The sequence below is a fragment of the Podarcis erhardii genome, assembly GCF_964252035.2.
Source record: "Podarcis erhardii genome assembly, chromosome: 8".
Classification (NCBI taxonomy): domain Eukaryota; kingdom Metazoa; phylum Chordata; class Lepidosauria; order Squamata; family Lacertidae; genus Podarcis; species Podarcis erhardii.
In genome coordinates, this window is record NC_138499.1 from 870,723 (window position 1) to 888,657 (window position 17,935).

Consider the following 17,935-nt stretch of genomic DNA (forward strand, 5'->3'; position numbering starts at 1 on the left):
GCGGGGAAATCTCCAGAGCCCCCAAAAGGTGCCCGAACATGGAGCTTTGAAGCGCAGGCTGTGCCTGGAAAGAGTTGAGGAAAGGGGAGGTGCAGAGAAGCCCGAAACCTCTGTAGAATATGTTGGGTGGGGAGGCTGTGCTCAGGACTCCTTGGAACAATTTCTGGAGAAGCTTTTCTTCCTGCTGAGGTCCAGGAATCCTGAGTCCGGCCTTCACATCAAACAGATACTACACAAGGTGACTAGTTGCAAGGGGCTCTTTCTGGTCTGGGTGATCCAGAGGAGGGCGAAGGGTCTCCTGCCCACCCCTCGAACAAAGAGTGTTGAGGGTGGGACCTGAAGGGGGCGGGCGCTGTGCATGTTGAACTTGCAGGCAAGGGGCCTAGATCTTGATAAGGCTGCTGTGCTCTGTCCCTCAGGGAAACTAAAGGGCAGCTGGTAGTTTTGAGCATCGTAAGAGCCTGCTTGCTGGATCAAGCTAAGAGGGGGTGGGCTGTGCACCCCAGGGCCCAGCCAAGGGGCCATTATGGGAACCCCTCAAGCAGAACAGGAGCTCCACAACCCCCTTCCCTCACTTGGGTGCCCCAGGGACTGCTGCTTCTGATCCCAGCGGCATCTCATGGCCAGGAGAACAATTTGTGGAGGATAAAAGCGAATTCCTGTTTTAAAGCCGTCCAGATGTGCTGAGGGACGACTTGGAGGGGGCAGTGTGGAGCCACAGCTGGCATGAAATCTGTTCCGTAGCTTTGCAGAACTTCAGCGAGAGCATCCAGGAGTACATGGCGAATCTGGACCAGGCACCGGACCCGACGGTGAGGCGAGACACCTTCTCCAACGACATCTTCAGTGCTTACGAAGTCCTTTTCAACAACTGGCTGCAGACCCGGGAAACAAAGGTGGGGCAAGATGTTGAGCTGGGGGTCGGGGGTCCCTGGGGAGAGGAGAGGTCCCCCCCCCCCACTGCCTGCTGCTTCGGACAAATCTCTGCCGCTGGGCTCTCCTTTTTGGCCCTGTGACTCCTCTATCCACGAGGGTTGGTTGCCTTTATTTCTAGACCTGCCTTTCCATAGGTGACGCTGCAGGCGGCTGACGTCAGCTGGCTCCCAGTCTCTCCCTTGCGCACGCGCCTTGCTCTGTATGTCCTGCAGAGTAAATCGCCCTTCCAGGGTGAGATGCAGCCCCTTTAGAGTGCAGGTTAAGGAGCAAGCAAGATGGCAGGCATGGCAGGAGGTGGAGCCATTTGGGCAGAAGGAGGAAGTCCTTCGATGGGGCCTGGAAGAGCCAGGGACTGTGGACTGGGAGGAAGAGGGCCTGGGAAGGGAGAGCTTTTGAAATTATCAGGATCTTTTTTTCTTTTTTCTTTTTTATTGATTTTCACATATTTCATTACAATACAGATTTACCAAAGCCAACACCATTTCCTCCCCATCCCCCCATACATTTATGTTTCTATTTCCTCAATCCATCATATTATTCTTTTCTCCTTCCTCCCACTTCCCTCTGCCTCCACTCGATTTCCTCCACATTGTACAATTTACAATAATCTTTGCGTTCTACATTCTTCTCAAATCATCTATATATTCTTATTATATTTCCTTACTAGTTTTTCTTCCATCCAGTACTTCACATTTTAATCTAGGCATATTAGCGTGTCATTTTTTGAGCGATATTTTGCTATATATTCATCAAAACATTTCCACTCCTTTTAAAATTCGACTGATTTCTTATTATAGCAGTTAATTTTGCCAAAATTAAATAATAATTAAGTTTACAAATCCATTCCTCGTTTGTGGGTATAGTTTGTGACTTCCACCTAGCAGCAATCTCTATGTACTTGCATATAGAAAAATTCTTCCCCCCCCCCATGGTATCTCTTCATATTTCAATCCAAGGGGACATGTCTCTGGTTTCTTTGTTATTGATATTTTCAACATCTTCTTTAGTTTTTCGTGTACTGCTATCCAAAATTTCTTAATTTCTGCACACCTTCACCACATATGTATTGTTGTTCCTATTTCTCCACCACATCTCCAACAGAGATTGGATTTCAATTTGTATATCTTTGCCAACTTAGCTAGTGTTAAGGGCTCTCCCTGGCCGGGATAGGCGGCTCTTTCTTTGAATTGAAATGTTTTGTAATGGGAATATAAGGAACTGATTTACATTTAATGAGGGGAAATACAAAAATAAGAGAGAAGGTAAAAAGGTGGTTATGGAAAGCTAAGAACAAAGTAAATATGTACGGAAGTCAGAGAGAAGGGCGGGAGGAGGTCCGTGCTCGGATAGAGTGATGTTTGAATTTATTGAATTATGTATGGAAACTGTGACTATGATAAAATTGAAAATGCAATAAATAAAAAAGTAGAAGGCCCGTGACCCCCCTGCCCTCTTTTCAGCTTCGACTGGCTGTTGTGGAGGCGCTTGGCCCCATGAGTCACCTGCTGCCCAGTGAGAAGCTGGAGGAGCAGCTCCCTCGCCTCATCCCGGGGATCCTGACCCTCTACAGGAAGCCAGCAGAGGCCTACTATGTGTCCAAGGTAGGCAGGAAGAAGGGTGCCGGGGAGAGAGGACGGGGGGTTGCGGGCCTCTGTCCTTGGGCTTTGCTGCCAAAGCTCGCCGGTCCTTTAGGCTTCAGCCCTTGCCTTCCCTGAGCACCGCCAAGACTTCGAGAGGCACAGGCCAAGCTGCCAAGCGTCCCGTCTGGTTTGCCGGCTGGACAGTCCTGCCAAGACAGGATACAGAGAAGGAGCCGCTCTCCCCTTGGTCTGCTGGTGTGTGTGTGTGTGTGTGAGTGAGGGGGCTCACCTGGGTGTGGGGCTGGGAATGGGCCCTTCTCCCCTGCTGCTTCCCTCCCCAGAGGGCAGGGCTGCTAACCTGGGGCTGTGCTGTGTCTCTCCTGCCCTGTGTCCCCCGAGCAGAGCTTGTGCCAGATCCTCGAGGCAGCAGTCAACATCGGCAGCCGCACGCTCGACACGCAGCTGGAAGCCCTGCTCAACGCCCTGCAGCTCCAGGTGGGGAAAGGGGGCTGGGGGGGGAAGACGACCCTTTGAACTCTGCCTCTCCAGCCTAGGCAGGGGCCCTCCAAGAGCTTTGGACCACTGGTGCACTGGCTTGCTGCTGCTGGAGAGCAATAATAATAATAATAATAATAATAATAATAATAATAATAATAATAATAATAATAAATTGAGGCGTTCCCAAAGCAAAGGAAGGATTAGACTCTGATTAATAGAATACACAGGAGGCTTGACCAGCAAGACTCTGGGAGGGGGTGCCAATAATAATAATCCTCTCCACCCCCTTGGCCCAGGTTGTTTTATTCACAAAAGAACTTTTGTAAGACCCAATCAGATTTCCTCTGAGCATTTCAAAAAACCCCACGTGGGACAAAGTCCGATCAGAGGAAATTCTTTTAACCACAAAGACTACTCTGAGCATGCATAGTAGTCCAGAGTAAATAAAATAGGAAGCAATGCTTTTAGGAAACCCTGAGGTCATAAACAGGAGAAGCAGGCTGGCAGTATTTGCCATCTCCTTCCTGGCCCTTGAGATCTATCTAAAGATTAAACTACATCAACGCTAACTATCATCTTGATGACCCAGGATGCTTGAGGAAGCAACTGGCCTGTGTTTAGAATGCTTATACGTGCCTGTCAGGCAGAGAAAATGAACAGTAGAGAAAATGGCCAGGGATGCAGAGGCTTGTGGGATTTGATCAGAAATTAATGTAGTTTAATCTTTAGATAGATCTTAAGGCCCAGTCAGCGCCATGCTTTCATAGCAGACACAATGGCTTGATGCATATTTTATAATTCCTCATAGTAATCCCACCTGACCCCCACACTCTGGATATCTGCACCCCTACAATAAATGTAGTAAAATGGCTCTCCCCCCCCCCCCCGTTCCTGCCTCACTGGCCTTTTCTCCTCCTTCCTCGAGCAGATCTGCTCCCCTCTGGACTCCTCCACGCCAGTCCAACTGAAGAATCACAATGAGGTCCTTCGCTGCTTCACGGTGCTTGGTAAGAGCCCAGGGAGATATCTCTTTTTTAAAGAAGCAACCAGTTTACTAGTCCTCAAGGCTGCGAAGCTGACCTGGGCTGAAATGTGGTGAAATGTTTGGAGGGAGAGGGGGGTGGGCAGGGCTTTCAGGGCGCTGAGGGTGGGACTCCAGGACCTTGTGTTGCTTTGTGCAAGCGCTCCATCCGTGGCAAGTCAAAGTCCTGCTTTTAATTTTGCTAATCTTGGAGAGGAACAGACTTCTGCTCTTCCGGTTATGGAGGAGATTTTTCCTTCCTGTTCTCCAGCGTGTAGAGCTTGCACAGCCGCTGCCTGCTTGGGGGCAATGGGTGCCTGGAAGGCTTGTGGCCCTCGGAGAATGGTCTGCCCCTTCCAGCTGTGCCTTATGGGCACCGGCTGTGTGCTGCACTTGATGAGTCTGTCCTCCAGGGCAAAAATGTAGGGCTGGGTGTCCTGCGTCACGAGTCCTTGAGCAGGAGGGCATTGCCCGCGGCAGGTTCTGCAGTTCCTGGCGACAGTGCAGAGTTGAAAGTTCTGGCTGTGGGGGGTGGCATGTTGAGCAATAGGAGCCCATGTGCGTGTGACTTGGAATGAAATTCAGAACTTCCTTTTTGGCACTCAGGGTTGCAAAGGTTGGCTGCCCTGCTGCTGTGCCTCTGGCCCTGCTGTGTTTTGCCCCCTTCCCACTTTGGGGTTCCTGCAGTGCCATAAATCACAGGGCTCTCTAGCCATCGCTCTTCAAGGAGCTGTTTCTGGCAGGGACACGGACTTCTGGCAATGTTTGTCCGTTGCCGAAGTGTGACTTCTTTTCTTTTCGCCCTCCAGTTTGCACTTCCGTTGTGCAAGAGCTTTTCCTCTTTCTCTCTCTACCTCCCCACATCTCTTGAGTAATCTTTTGGCAAGCCTGTATTTCCTTAGAGCCCTGTCGTTATCTCTTTTTACGAAGCACAGAGGGCCTTGCTGCAGTCCCAGCACATCAGTACAGTTGAAGGAGGCGGTCGTGAGACCATTGTATCTAAAAAAAAATCCTGACTGGACCCAAAAGATTAGAACAACCATCTCCCATTTTCCAATCCCCCCCTTTTGGGACGAGGTGCTTGAAGTGTCTGGGGGCAGCCTGTCTCCAGGCACTGTGGGATGGAATGGGGTCTCATTTCAGTTAAGCTTTTGAGCCAGGGTTTGGCCCAGGAGCAGCTTTGATGGATAACCCATGTCCCGACAGGGGAGGAGGGGCCCCATGTGGATTCTCTTGGCTCTTGCATTGGCTTTTGGTCGTGGTGTTTTGTGGGATCAGCTCTGGAGCAAAACTCTGGCTCCTCTCCTTTCAGAAGGGGGCGCTGGGTGATTTCTGCTTCAGTGTTTTGAGCTGAGGGGTCTTCAAGTTCCCAGCTTGAAAAGGTTCAGAAAAGAGCCACAACGTGTTGAAGCAGATGGAGCACATTTCTCAGTGCAGCGGGGAAGGGCCTTTTCTGTGGTGGCTCCTTGAGTGAGTGGAACGCCTCACAAGCGAGAGCCTCTGGCACTGACACCGCAAACTTCAGTGTCAATTAAGACCTCATTTGCCCAGGCTTTTTGAATTATGGTATCTTTAGTTGGTGGAATGCTTTTATTCCTCTTAGTTATATTGTCTATGTTACAACATAGTTTGCATTCCTTTATATACTGCCATGAAATCTTTTTTTCATTTTGGCTTGAATGGCAGATTATAACATTCAACCAACAAATCCTTAAGTCCTTCTCTCCCGCTGCCTGACCTGGTCGTCAAATGGTTTTGTGACACGTGTCCATTTTGGCTCCCGCATTGCTGCACAGGACCCCCCTGGTTCCTGGAGTGGTGCAGGGATTGGCCTGGCCTAAGGCTGAGGAGGCTGCCCTGTGACTCCAGATCCTGGGTTGTGTGTCCACCTGGAAGGCTGCCCTGGTTGTCCCGCCACAGCTGGGAGTGGCTGAGTGAGCACAGTATTATGCTTGGTGTTAAGGTTTTAGACTTATTAAAAGTTACTGCAAGTTTAAGTGAAGTCTGCTGCAACGGAATTTCTTATGGACTGTGCCAATCCTGAATGTATTGGATTTGTGACCATTATGCTCATTTGCTTTCAGTAGCAGCAAAGCTCTGCTGGATGAAATGCAATTGCCTGATTTTACAACAAATTAGAAGCACTTTATATTTCACATTTTACTGTTTAAACTCCAAATCAAAACTATACCCCAAAAGAGTTTGCAACGTGGGACACTCACCCAAAGGAAACACGGCTCAGCAAATGACCTGCTATAAAACCATTAAAGTCATCTTCTGGCCTCATCAAGGCCTCATCAACCACCTGCTCCTTTAAGATAGGACTGCAGCTTATTTTACCCTCGCCCCCCTTCAGCACAAAGAGATGCATTTAAACAACAAACTAGCATACAGTTAAACTGGAAAATAACTCTGCAAGAAAACGCAAGCCTCCCCCTTCCTCATAGTTTATCCAGCCTGGAGCCCAGCTTAAGAAATGGTCACCAGGACTGAGGACCCTCCTCTTCCTCACATACGGTGATGATCCTGGTCTCGACTTTTCCCTCTTGCAGCCTCTTCCTTCCCGGACCGTTTGCTGGGATTTCTGCTTCCAAAGTTGGAGTCGGGCAATGAGCGGATGCGAGTGGGAACCCTCACCATCCTGCGCCAGATCATCAACAGTGCCTGTGAGTGGCGGAGGGGAGGGGAGGGGAGGGGAGGGGGCTGCCTTTCCCAGGCTCCCCAGAGGGGCAGCAGCTGTGGCCAGGTGCCCCCTGCACTTCCTCAGGGGCCCTTGCAAGCTGAGCGCCCCCCCGCCCAGTCCTTGGGGGCCTCCAAGCTCCCAGGCCAGGGACTTGGCCTCATCCCTTGTTTACACTGCTGCACTTGGGTCCCCACGGCTACAGTTTGGCTCATCCCGCGCCCGGTTTGGGCAAGGGTGGGTGAGCTTTGTGTTGGCTGCCTCTCACTTTCTTTGAGTCCCAACCTTTTTTGGGGCCATGCCCTACCTAAGTATCTCTAAAACCCTGACCCCCCTTCCCCCGTGACATATAATTCTTCTTATTCAAAAAGTGAACTCCTGTTCACATGGAGGAAGCCTAAAGGGCCACTCACTGTTAATAACTCATTCTCAAATTGCCCCCACCGTAAGAATCAAATTGCCCCCCTGTGGGGAACCCCAGGTCTAGACCCTGTTTGTCCTCCTTGCTGTGACTCTTCAGGGTCGTTCTGCTGGCTTCTCTGAAAAGGCCTGGACCAGGAAGTGCAACCCTGCAACAGTCTTTCCTGATCCCTTTTTGAAAGAGAAAGGTGCGAGGTCCCACCAGAGGCAGGCTTGGGGGCTGCGCAGCAGGCTGTTTCCAGGGTTGGGCCAGTTCAGAATGAGCAAGCCAGGACTGCAAAGGGAGGGTGTTGTGGGTGCGTCTCCAGCAGAAGCAGATTATCGCCCTCCTCGGTTCAGCCAGGCTCACGGCTCTGGGCTCTGGCTGCTCCTGGGCTCTTGCCAGGACAGCCCGCTCTGATGCCGGGACAGTGAAGCAGCTGGGTGTCTCCTCATGAGAAGCGCTGCGTTGCCTGGCTGCCGGCCAGCACTGCCCAAATAGCCCCCGTTGCCTCAGCCACACTCCTTTCCTCCATGGGTGGCAGTCTTCAGAGCTCCGGGTTGGGGGGCTGCGCTCCCTGGTCGAAGGAGCATGGAGGGCTGGATGTGGGGCTGGGGTGGCGGCGGTGGTGCAGGGCTGCCTTGCGCCTGCGTGGAGCTTTGGCCGGCTAAACGGCCCTTTCTGCTTGTCCTTCCTCTGCCCAGCCTCTCAGATGGAGATTAAGAAGCCCTTCATCCTTTCTTCCATGAAGCTGCCTTTGCAGGACAACAGCAATAAGGTGAGTGGAGGGGCAGAAAGAGGCCGATCCCCCCTCGTCATGCTCTGCTAACTTCCAGCCGGGCTCAGTGCACACCAGAAGCTTCTTGCAAACATTTATATGCCTCCCTCAAGCCCTCTCTGCTCTGCAAGGTTCCTCTGGGTTGTCCTTTATGCCGGAGGGCCAGAGGGGACAGTGGCGCCCCTGTGCCCAGCCTGTGGTTTCCACTTAGAGATGGGGGGGGGGAGTTGCTCCTCCTGCCTAAGGCGCCCTGTGGGGCAGGAGTTTGCCCAGCCCAGTGCAGCTGCTGCCCCTGGTGACAGCCTGGATCTTGCAGAGGACATGGCCAGGCCAAGGGCTGAAGGTGGCTCCCTTTCCGGGCAGGGGGCCTGGAGCTGCTGCCTAGGCCTGTTTTTCATGTAGGAAATTCATCATCCCACTCAGGGCAGCTGCCCTGAAAGGTTGCAGTTAAAGTCAGGCCAGGGAGGCCGGAATTGTGCAACCTGATGTTTTGAAAGGCCTTTCCATGGAGTTGGGGGAAGACTCCCAGGGCAGCAAGAGCCCCGCTCTCTGTAGCATTCCCAAAGCAAGGAAGGGTTGGACTCTGATTAATAAAATACACACAGAGGCCTGACCAGCAAGACTCTGGGAGGAGTGCGTATAATAATTCCTCTCCACCCTTTGGCCCAGGTTGTTTTATTCACAAAAGAACTTTTTACATGGTGTTCGTTAGAACCAATCAGATTTCCTCTGAGCATTTCAAAAAACCCCACCTGGGGACAAAGTTAAAAGTTAAAATTACAAAGAGCTAATTTGAGCATGCATAGTAGTCCAGAGTAAATAAAATAGGGAGCAAGGAGGAATGCTTTTAGGAAACGCCGGAGCTCATAAACAAGCAGTAGACATGAGAGGAAGGATGGGTAGTATTCCTGGCCCTTCAGAGCTATCTAAAGATTAACACACTACATCAAAGTAACCTTTATGTACTGAGGATGCCTGGTGAAGCAACTGGCCTGTGTTTCAGAATGCTTATACATGCTTGTCAGACATAGAGAAATGGGCAGTAGAGGAAAAATGGCATAGATGGAGAGGCTTGTGGGATTTGATTAGATATTATTGTCAATGAATCAAACCCAGTCAACGCAATGCTTTCATTGCCGACACAATGGCCTAATGCATATTTCATAATTCTTCATAGTAATCCCATCTGATCACTACACTCTCCTCTGGAGACCTGTGCGCAGGGCAGTCCTGTGCAGCCCCCACCCTTGAAGTCTTGGGGGGGGGCAAGAGGAGGGGGGAGGGTCCCAAGGGCAGCCCACCCAGCTGGCAACTCCCCGGGTGATTTTCCCGCAGGTGAAGCGGGCCGTTGTGCAACTGATCAGCGCCATGGCCCACCACGGGTACCTGGAGCAGCCAGGCGGAGAAGCCCTGATCGAGTTCCTCGTCCGGCAGTGTGCCCTCCCCGCGGACCAGGTGAGGCTCTTGCAGAGGAGCAGCAGGGCCCAGGCAGGCAGCCTCAAGGCCAGGCCTCTCCCCAACTCAAGATCTGTGGAACAAGTGGAGGGCTGACCCTTGGGAGCCATTTGTGGGCATCTCCTCCGGGTCCAAGGCAGTTTCTCCGGTTCAGTTCTCTTGACCCTGGGAATTCCAGGCCCCCACAGGCCTCAGGGTTGGGTCCCCAATCTCCCCACATGGGTTGACGGGGTGCCGAGGGTCTCAGTGAGGGTTTGTGGGACCCACCTGCCATTCCCGTGGCAAAGGCCTTGTGAGAAGCGAAGTGGGGGTTTTTTTGGTGTGTGGGGGGGTTGGGGCTCTCTACCTGTGTAACTTTGATTCTGTCCAGCCCCCCCAGCTCCCGCGGAGACATTCCCTGGAAACGGAGGACTTGACGGACAGCCATGTCCGGGACATCAGTGTGAACACGCTTTTCCTCATCAGCACCACGGTCGACAGGATGGCCGACGTGAGTCTCCCTAAGGAGAGGGCCCGACGTGGCTGCTTCCCGGGTTGCAGATCAAGTGGTGTCAAATATCTAGCAAAGGCTGGTCATGCAGAGGCCTCTTTGAAACCAGCTGCGCTCCCTACGGCGTGTGTGGTACAGTCCGTTGCCTGACCTGCAAAGTGTCCCAGGGAATTGCGGCTCCTGGTGAGCTGCTCCAAAGGGAGCGCAGAGAACTTCCAAAGCGTTTGGAGCCTGGGAAGAGCGGCAGGCACTGAGCTGCGTGTGGGCCTTGCCCTGGGCCCCTGGACGCTGCACCAGCGGCTTCTGCCTTGCTGGGAATGCTCTGGCTAGGGCCAGATTTGGAGGCCTGTGCTCATCAGTCTGCAGTGGCTGGGCTGGGGAGGTGGACAGCCTCCAGCATCACCCGGCTTTGCCTGCCTGCTCCAGGGGGCACCTGCTGTTCTGCCTCGCAAAGGCCTGCTTCTCCCTTTCCCCTTGCAGGTCCTCTGGCCGTACCTCCTGGAGTTTGTGATCCCCATCCACCTGAGCCACGCCCTGACCCCGCTCTGCAAGAGCCTCATCTTCCTGGCTGCGCAGAGGCAGGAGAAGGATGAGCCCGACTTCCAGCTCCTCTACGAAGCTGGGGGTTCGTATCCCGCTGCTCCGAGGCCGGCTGGGTGCGCCCTTGCTGGGCGTGCTGGCTCTTTGCTGAAATCTCCGCTTTCATGAAGTCAGCTTGTGCACCCCCTGATTCGGGCAGCTGTTGTAAATGCTCTTCTTCTGCAAACTACCTTTCTGAGGGTGGGGCTGCAGGGGGCCTAATGGGGGCGGGGGCTGCAGCTTGAGTCCTGCACAGACCGGCTCTGATTTCTGAAGCTTCTGTGCAGGCCAGGCCCCGGGACCCGAACTCTTCCCTGCAAGGAGCCTGGCGGAGACTTTGGGGTTTTGCTCGAGGCTCTTCTGCCCCTTGCAGGGCTGCTGTGCTCCAAATGCAGATGCTGTTGCTGCCCCCCCCCGCCTACTTTCACCCACAGTGCCTGGGCAGGCGGTCTTGCCTTACCGTTTATTTCCCTCTTTATTTGCAGCAATGCTCCCGACCCCTCATGCTCTCCTGGCAAGGCTTCTGGTAAGTGTGAGGAGCCAGTCTGATCCACGGGTGAGAACGCCTGTGGAGCCACACCGGGTGGTGCATTGGCAACCCCAGCAAAGATGCCCCCGTGCCCTGGAGAACGGCTCTCCCCTCCCCAGTCCAGGCGCTCTCTCCCTGGGCCCAACCGCCCTCCACTTAGGCACGTGGCGCAAGTCTTCTCTGCAGGCAGTTTCTCCTCCTAGAGCAGAACCTGCCTCACTGGGGCTCCGGAGCTGCATGGGGGCTCACAATGGGCCTAGGAGAGGTTGGTGGCTCCCAGCTTCCTGCAGCAAGCCCAAGAGCATCCCTGCGGGATCAGGCCCAGGGGGGCCCATCCCTCTCACCGCCCTGCTCTCTCAGTGGCCAGCCAGACACCCACAGGGACACCCATAAATTATTACCTTGTGCCATCCTCAATCCAGAAGCTGTTCGTTCCACAGGCCGGGTCCTCTGCTGTTGCAGTTGCCCAGTTCTCTAGTGAAAACAGGATTTAGACCAGGGGTCAGCAAGGTTTACTATAGAGTTCCCAAAGCAAGGAAAGATTGGACTCTGATTAATAAAATATACACAAGGCTTGACCAGCAAGACTCTGGGAAGAGTGCGTATAATAATTCCTCTCCACCCTCTGGCCCAGGTCGTTTTATGCACAAAGAACTTTTTACACAGTGTTTGTAAGAACCAATCAGATTTCCTCTGAGCATTTCAAAGTCAGATCAGAAGAAAGTCAGCATTTCAAAGTCAGATCAGAAGAAATTCTGTTAATTACACAGAAACTATTTCCTACTTGAGCATGCATAGTAGTCCAGCGTAAATAAAATAGGAATAAAAGGAGGAATGCATTCAGCAAAACCCCGGAGGTCATAGACAGGAATAAACAGGATGGGTAGTATTTGCCATCTCCTTGTGAACTCTCTTCCTGGCCCTTAAGGTCTATCTAAAGATTAAACTACATCAAAGTAACCTACTATCTTTACGTACTCAGGATGCCTGGTGAAGCAACTGGCCTGTGTTTCAGAATGCTTATACGTGCCTGTCAGGCGTAGAGAAAGCAAATGGCAGAAGGTGGAGAGGCCTGTGGGATTCGATCAGAAATGATTGTCAATGAATCAAACCCAGTCAATGCAATGCTTTCATGGCGGACACAATGGCTTGCTCCATATTTCATCATTCCTCATAGCAATCCCACCTGATCCCCACACTCTGGATATTTGCACTCCCACAGTTTACCTTGCCTGGGCCGGTTCACTCCAGCAGAGATTCCTCTGTGGGCCGGAGTGTGTGTGTGTGTGTGTGTGTGCACGCACGGCAGTGATTTTCGGCGTTTGCATCTGCGCAGATGCAATTTGTGATGCCGCAGAAGCGAGTCCCCATGCTGCGTCGGGCCAGTTTAGCACATCGCATGGGGACTCGCTGAGCGGGCGGCTTGGTTTGGGGGCAGCTCATGCACCGGTTGAACGACCCCTGTGGGCTGCTTGTGGCCCATGGGCCTTAGGTTGCCGACCCCTGATTTAGACTCCTAGGTCTAGTCCAAACTGCTGCCATTCTGGAATCACCGCTGAAGCATTCCTGAGAGGTGGTCCTTTGCTGTCTCCCACTGACCATCCCCCTCTTGCCCCAGGGAGAGCCAGGGTGCTGCTCTCAGCCAAAGGCTGTGCTTGGAAGCTCCCTCCTCCCCAACTTGGAAGGGCTTTCTGTCTGTGGCTCTGGCGTGTGGCTCCAGGAAGGCCGCCTTGCAACCCCCCCTTGCTCTTCTCCCTCCCAGGTCGTGTCTTCCCAGCCTTACGTGGGGGAGGGCCGTGCTGCCGCCGTCCTTCGCCTCCTGAACGTGCTCCAACTCAGCGTCCACAAGGCTCTGGGGCCGCTGTGGGGCAAGCAGATCCCCGCGTTGGTGGAACACCTGGAAGGTAAAGGTGTGGAGGCAGCTGCAGAGCACCTCTCTCGGGAAGGGACCCCACCCCTTGACTCTTCTGCCGCCCCCTTTTTGACCGGGGGGGGGGCACCTCCACACAGAATGGGAGCTACGAGCCTGGCCCCGAATGCAGAGCAGCCCCCTGAGGCTACTGTGTCCACAGGATCCTTACAGGGAATCTGTGGCAGTGGAAACAGAAACAGCCGCTCTATTGGGGGTGTGCCAGGTGTTCAAATATGGCAGGTGTTGGGTCTGTCATTTCCGTGTCAGGAGCCTGAACTGCATAGCTTTGGGGGGTGTGGGGTGTGGAGGAAGACTCCCCCTTGGATGTGAAGAGAAGCCAGTCCCAGCCAGGAGGGGACAGAGTACTGAGCTTGGTGGGTCCTCAGGTATCGTGATGCAGAGCAGGAATCCTTGTGCAAATCCCCTCTCCTCTGTCTTCCAGCAAATACGAAGGCTTCTCTGTCCCAGAAGGAATGGGAAGACCAGCTGCTCAAGGTGAGCGAGTCTCCTCCTCCCTCCTTCCTCCCCGGAGCTGAGCATCAATCCTTTCAATATATGCACTTTTCAAATTTATACAATCCATTTAAAATTCCAAAATTTGACTCCCCCCTCTTTCTGCTGTTCCTTAAATTTATTTAATATCTTCTGCAGATCCAAATCCATTTAGCTTGCTCCTTTTATTATTTTCCATAAATATACACTCTTATAAAACTGCAGGTTGTTGCAGTAATCCTGCTAATGTTTTTATCTGTTTACTGAATATTGAATATTTACAGATAAATTGTAAACAGATAAAAACAGACAGAGTTGAGCATCACTCTTGATGGTCAGCCGGGAAGTTTGCTGATGCCACTGTCCAGATTCCTCGCTCCCCCAATTCCAGCCTCTTAACCTTGGCTCTGTGACAGTGACGGGGTCCTTCTCTTCCTTGAGAGCGACATGCCCACCTTGCTGCTCCTTGTGCACTTGAGCAACACAATCAGACGTTTCCCCAGCTGTTTCTGGGTGCCTCCCTCCCCCCCGTCTAGGGGCTCAGGTGAGACCCACCTGTGCTTCTGAGGCTGCAGCCCTGGGCTTCATGCGCAGCTTCTCCTGGCGCACTTGGCTTTCCTCCAGGGCTCTGTGGTGCTTCTGGTTGCTGCAGAGCCTGAGGGGGGGAGGGCAAGGGAGCTTCTGAACAGCTGGATCAGGCCAAAGGGGGCCCATCTGGTCCAGCCTCTTGTTCTCGCAGGGGCCAAACAGGGGCCCCAAAGGGAAACTCGCAAGCGGGATTCGGGCACAAGAGCAGCTCTCGCCCCTCCTGCCGTCTCCAGCAACTGGAGTCAAAATACTTGATTTATTTATTTATTTTAAATGAATTTATTTATTTGGTTTTTCAGATTAAAAATTTACAGTCACATATCCAACATGCAACATAGAAGCAAGGCTCTAAAGACCATTTGGACTATTATAAAAGATGGAGGGGGAAATGATCAATAACAGGACCCACAAAGAGGAGGAGGAGGGAAGTCCGGGAGATTCCTTGGAATCTTGTTTTTATGTTGCATGTTTGTGATTGTAAAATTTTTATTTGAAAACTGAATAAATACATTTATTTTTAAAAAAACAATTCTAAAGGATCTCCTGGACTTCTTCCCTCCTCCCCTTTGTGGGTCCTACTGTTAGTCATTTCCTTCTGCATCTTTTATGATAATCCAAATCTTTTACTCCTCCATTGTGTCCAAAATTCACCATTAAACTACAAGTGTTATTCCAATCCTACTGACGATTTTAACTGTTTACAATGGTTTTTAAGATAAATTATAAAATTCCTTATTAAAATTTTGGTCTTCCTGATTTCTGATTCTCTTGGTGATTTTTGCCATTTTGGCATAATCCACCCATTTGATCTGCCATTCTTCTCTGCTGGGGACTTTATCAAAATCCTTGGCAGTGCCCTTGGGCTAATGCTCTCCCTCAATGCCAATGCCTCTGCCCGCAGTTCCTTCGACAGACCCTGGAGGCCATTTCAGACACACCTTGGACCAGTCAGCTGATTCTGGAGATGGGCAGACAGCTGAGCAGTTACAATGGGTCTCCTCTGGAGAAGGTCTGTGGTGTGGGCTGCTGGGGGGGGGGTGAGCGGAGAGCAGGGCCAGTATCCAACCTCCTGGCTCTTGATCTGGGCTGAGTGATTCCTGCCAGGGGGCTGTGGGGTTGCTGCTCTCTTTAGGCCAGGGATTGCCCAGCTCCCCCTCTCTCCTCAGGGTCTGCTGTGTTCTGGGGGGCATATTGCGGACAGCTCCCGGTGGTGAGGGGCAGTCGTTACGGCCGGGCTCATATTCCGGCTGTCATTCCCCTTTTTTTCCTTGTGCACCAGAACTTCCTCTACAAATGCATTGGGACGGCCTTGGCTGCTTGTCCAAACAAGGATCTGGTGCGAAAGCAACTCCAGGAGCTCCTGGAAACAGCCAGATATCAGGAGGAGGCTGAGCGAGAGGTGAGGGGGCTGGAATGGCTGCCCAAACAGCCCCACCTGCCCCAAGGGGTGGGCAGAAGGAGGGCTCTGGGCGAGGAAGGGGGGGGCCCTGCCTGGTCTCCTTTGCCTTCCAGCTGGACCTGCTGCTGTCCCCTGAGGCCTGGGTCTGCTCCCTTCCCTCCAGGGCCTTGCCTCCTGCCTGGGGCTGTGTGCCATCAGCCACCTGGATGAGACCCTTGCCAAGCTGGAGGAGTTCGTGAAGTCGGACGTCTTCAAAAAATCCGCAGGGCTGTTCAGTATCTTCAAGGTATGAGCGTCGCTATGACACACTTTTTTCTCATGTGGACAGCAGGCGAAAAGTTATTCTCCGAGGTGTTTGAAGAGTGTTTGGTTCCGTTACTTTAACCGGAGATTCATGTCCTGTCCTGTTTATCTTTTCTAAAGGACCTGTGTGTTTGTACAATACCCAGATGGATCTATGCGAGAGCTTATGTATTCTAAGCATAATTACCGTATTTTTCGCTCCATTGGACGCAGTTTTTCCCCTCCAAAAATTTAGGGGAAATGTGTGTGTGTCCTATGGAGCGAATGCAGGCTTCTGCCATAGCTGCGCGCAACCCCTCCGGCAGGGAAAGGCTGCACGGGGCTATGGCTTCTTGAGCTCCACGCAGTCTCTCCCGGCAGGGAGGGATTGCGTGGGGCTAAAGAGGAAGCCAAAGCAGCCAGCGCAATCCATCCCACTTGCTGCCTTGGCTTGTGCCATAGCCACGTGCAACCCCTCCGGCAGGGAGAGGTTGTGCGCAGCCTGTACGCTGCTCTTTGGGGCTGGGGGGGGGGAGATTTTTTTTATTGATTTCCCCGTCTAAAAACTAGGTGCGCCCTATGGTGCGAAAAATACAGTAACTTATAACAACTAAATATCTAGAGAGAACATGTATGTATGTATGTAAATACATACAGTGGTACCTCGGGTAAGAACTTAATTCGTTCCGGAGGTCCGTTCTTAACCTGAAACTTTAGCTAATGGGGCCTCCTGCTGCCGCTGCGCGATTTCTGTTCTCACCCTGAAGCAAAGTTCTTAACCCAAGGTAATATTTCAGGGTTAGCAGAGTCTGTAACCTGAAGCGTCTGAAACCTGAGGTACCACTGTATGTAAATAAATTGGACAAGATTAGCATCAATCATAAAATATAAACATAATAAATTGCTGCTTGAAATCTTTCCATCAGTGATACTTCTGGTCTGCTGTGAAGGACAGTGGCGGTGTGCTGAGTGTCGTCCGCAACACGGAGCTGGCAGAGAGGCTTGGAGGGCAGCGCTAGAGCTCAGCGCACCGACTTGACCCATAACTCTCCCCCCTTCTCCCTCCAGGATCGCAGTGACAACGAGGTGGAGAAGGTGAAGAGCACCCTCATTCTGTGCTACGGCTTTGTGGCCAAGCACGCCCCCAAGGAACTGGTTCTGGCGCGGATCGATGCCGACATCCTGCGCAACATCTTCCTCTACTTCAACACCAAGGTGAGCCTGGGGTCAGGAGTGACCGGGGGGTGGGGGGCGAGAGGAGGGCAGCTTCAGTGGCCTCTCAGTCCTGGCCTCCTGGAGGGTTAATGCGTGTCTCCTTTATTTTGTCCAGGTTCTGGGAATAAAAGTAGAAACCAAGGTACAGTGTCAGGCCCTTGGCTTGCACTCGCTCTGTCCTCTCAGTCTGCCTCTCTCTCTTCTCTAGTCAGCTCTTAGGAGGAAGGTTGGGGGGCAAGGCTCCCTGCCCCGTGGCTCCCATCGGTTCAACTGGCACAACTTAGCACCTGTGGCTGGCTTCTGTCTGTCCTGCCAAGGCCAGGATAAGCAAACTGATGGCAATCTCCTGCCGCACAGAAGAGGGTCCCTGAATCCCACCCCTTCCCCAAGCCCCCTTGTCACTCTGGCCAGAAAGGATCCGGTCCCTGGTTTGCCAGCTGATCCTGGAAGCGCAGGCCCAGTCTGCTTAGGGCAAGCTCTTGCCTGCTACTGCTGCCCCCTTGCAGGGCTTTGGGCAGCTGGTCCACAGAAAGGGGAAGGGCTGTGTAGCTCAGTGAGGACAGCATCTGCCTTGAAAGGAGAGGGTTCAACCCCCCCTGGAATCTCCCAGGAGGGTTGGGAGAGACGCTTGAAGCCCTGCGGAGCCACAATAGTGAGCTGGATAGAGCGGTATAAGGCAGCTCTCCATGTAAAGGGCATCATAAAGGGGCTGCCCACTTTCTAACTCTGCCCTCACCCCCGAGGTGAGGCTGAGGCCCCCAGTGCCCCTGGAAAGGGGTGTGTGTGTGTTGGGGTGTGTACGCCCATTGCAAGGAGTCTCGCACTAACATTTTTCTTCTGGTCTGTCCTTTGCACTAATCTCTCTGGTGGGGTCACGCTGGGTGTTCTGAGTTGCTGGCCTGGAAGCCCAGTTGGCGCTACGTCCTCCTCCCCTCACTGGGGGGGGTGTTGACCTTGAGGCCCCCGGCAGCAAGGGCCCTGCTGGGGGGTGGGGTGGGGGCCGAGGGCACTCCTGAGCAGAAGAGCCCAGGGCAGCAGAACCAGACTGGCTTCCGAGCAGCTGGAGGTTTGGCCACGGCTCCCTTGGACCCCAGGTCCCCT

The 17,935-nt window shown here is 52.8% G+C and overlaps 1 protein-coding gene across 7 annotated transcripts in view; it reads left to right on the top strand.

Moving 5' to 3' along the window:
- Positions 1–17,935, top strand: part of MROH1 (maestro heat like repeat family member 1) — a 56,958-nt gene that overhangs the window by 21,534 nt on the left and 17,489 nt on the right. For 5 of the 7 annotated variants that reach the window (XM_081873950.1, XM_081873954.1, XM_081873953.1 and 2 more), the window contains exons 7-23: positions 745–896; positions 2,397–2,537; positions 2,919–3,011; positions 3,943–4,021; positions 6,588–6,701; positions 7,820–7,893; positions 9,229–9,348; positions 9,719–9,838; positions 10,319–10,463; positions 10,903–10,943; positions 12,709–12,856; positions 13,301–13,353; positions 14,840–14,947; positions 15,218–15,337; positions 15,501–15,623; positions 16,688–16,834; positions 16,950–16,976. In XM_081873950.1, the coding sequence (XP_081730076.1) occupies positions 745–896; positions 2,397–2,537; positions 2,919–3,011; positions 3,943–4,021; positions 6,588–6,701; positions 7,820–7,893; positions 9,229–9,348; positions 9,719–9,838; positions 10,319–10,463; positions 10,903–10,943; positions 12,709–12,856; positions 13,301–13,353; positions 14,840–14,947; positions 15,218–15,337; positions 15,501–15,623; positions 16,688–16,834; positions 16,950–16,976 (1,805 nt within the window). The remainder of the gene's footprint in view (positions 1–744; positions 897–2,396; positions 2,538–2,918; positions 3,012–3,942; positions 4,022–6,587; positions 6,702–7,819; positions 7,894–9,228; positions 9,349–9,718; positions 9,839–10,318; positions 10,464–10,902; positions 10,944–12,708; positions 12,857–13,300; positions 13,354–14,839; positions 14,948–15,217; positions 15,338–15,500; positions 15,624–16,687; positions 16,835–16,949; positions 16,977–17,935) is intronic. The other 2 variants (XM_081873955.1, XM_081873956.1) reach the window with 2 other exon arrangements.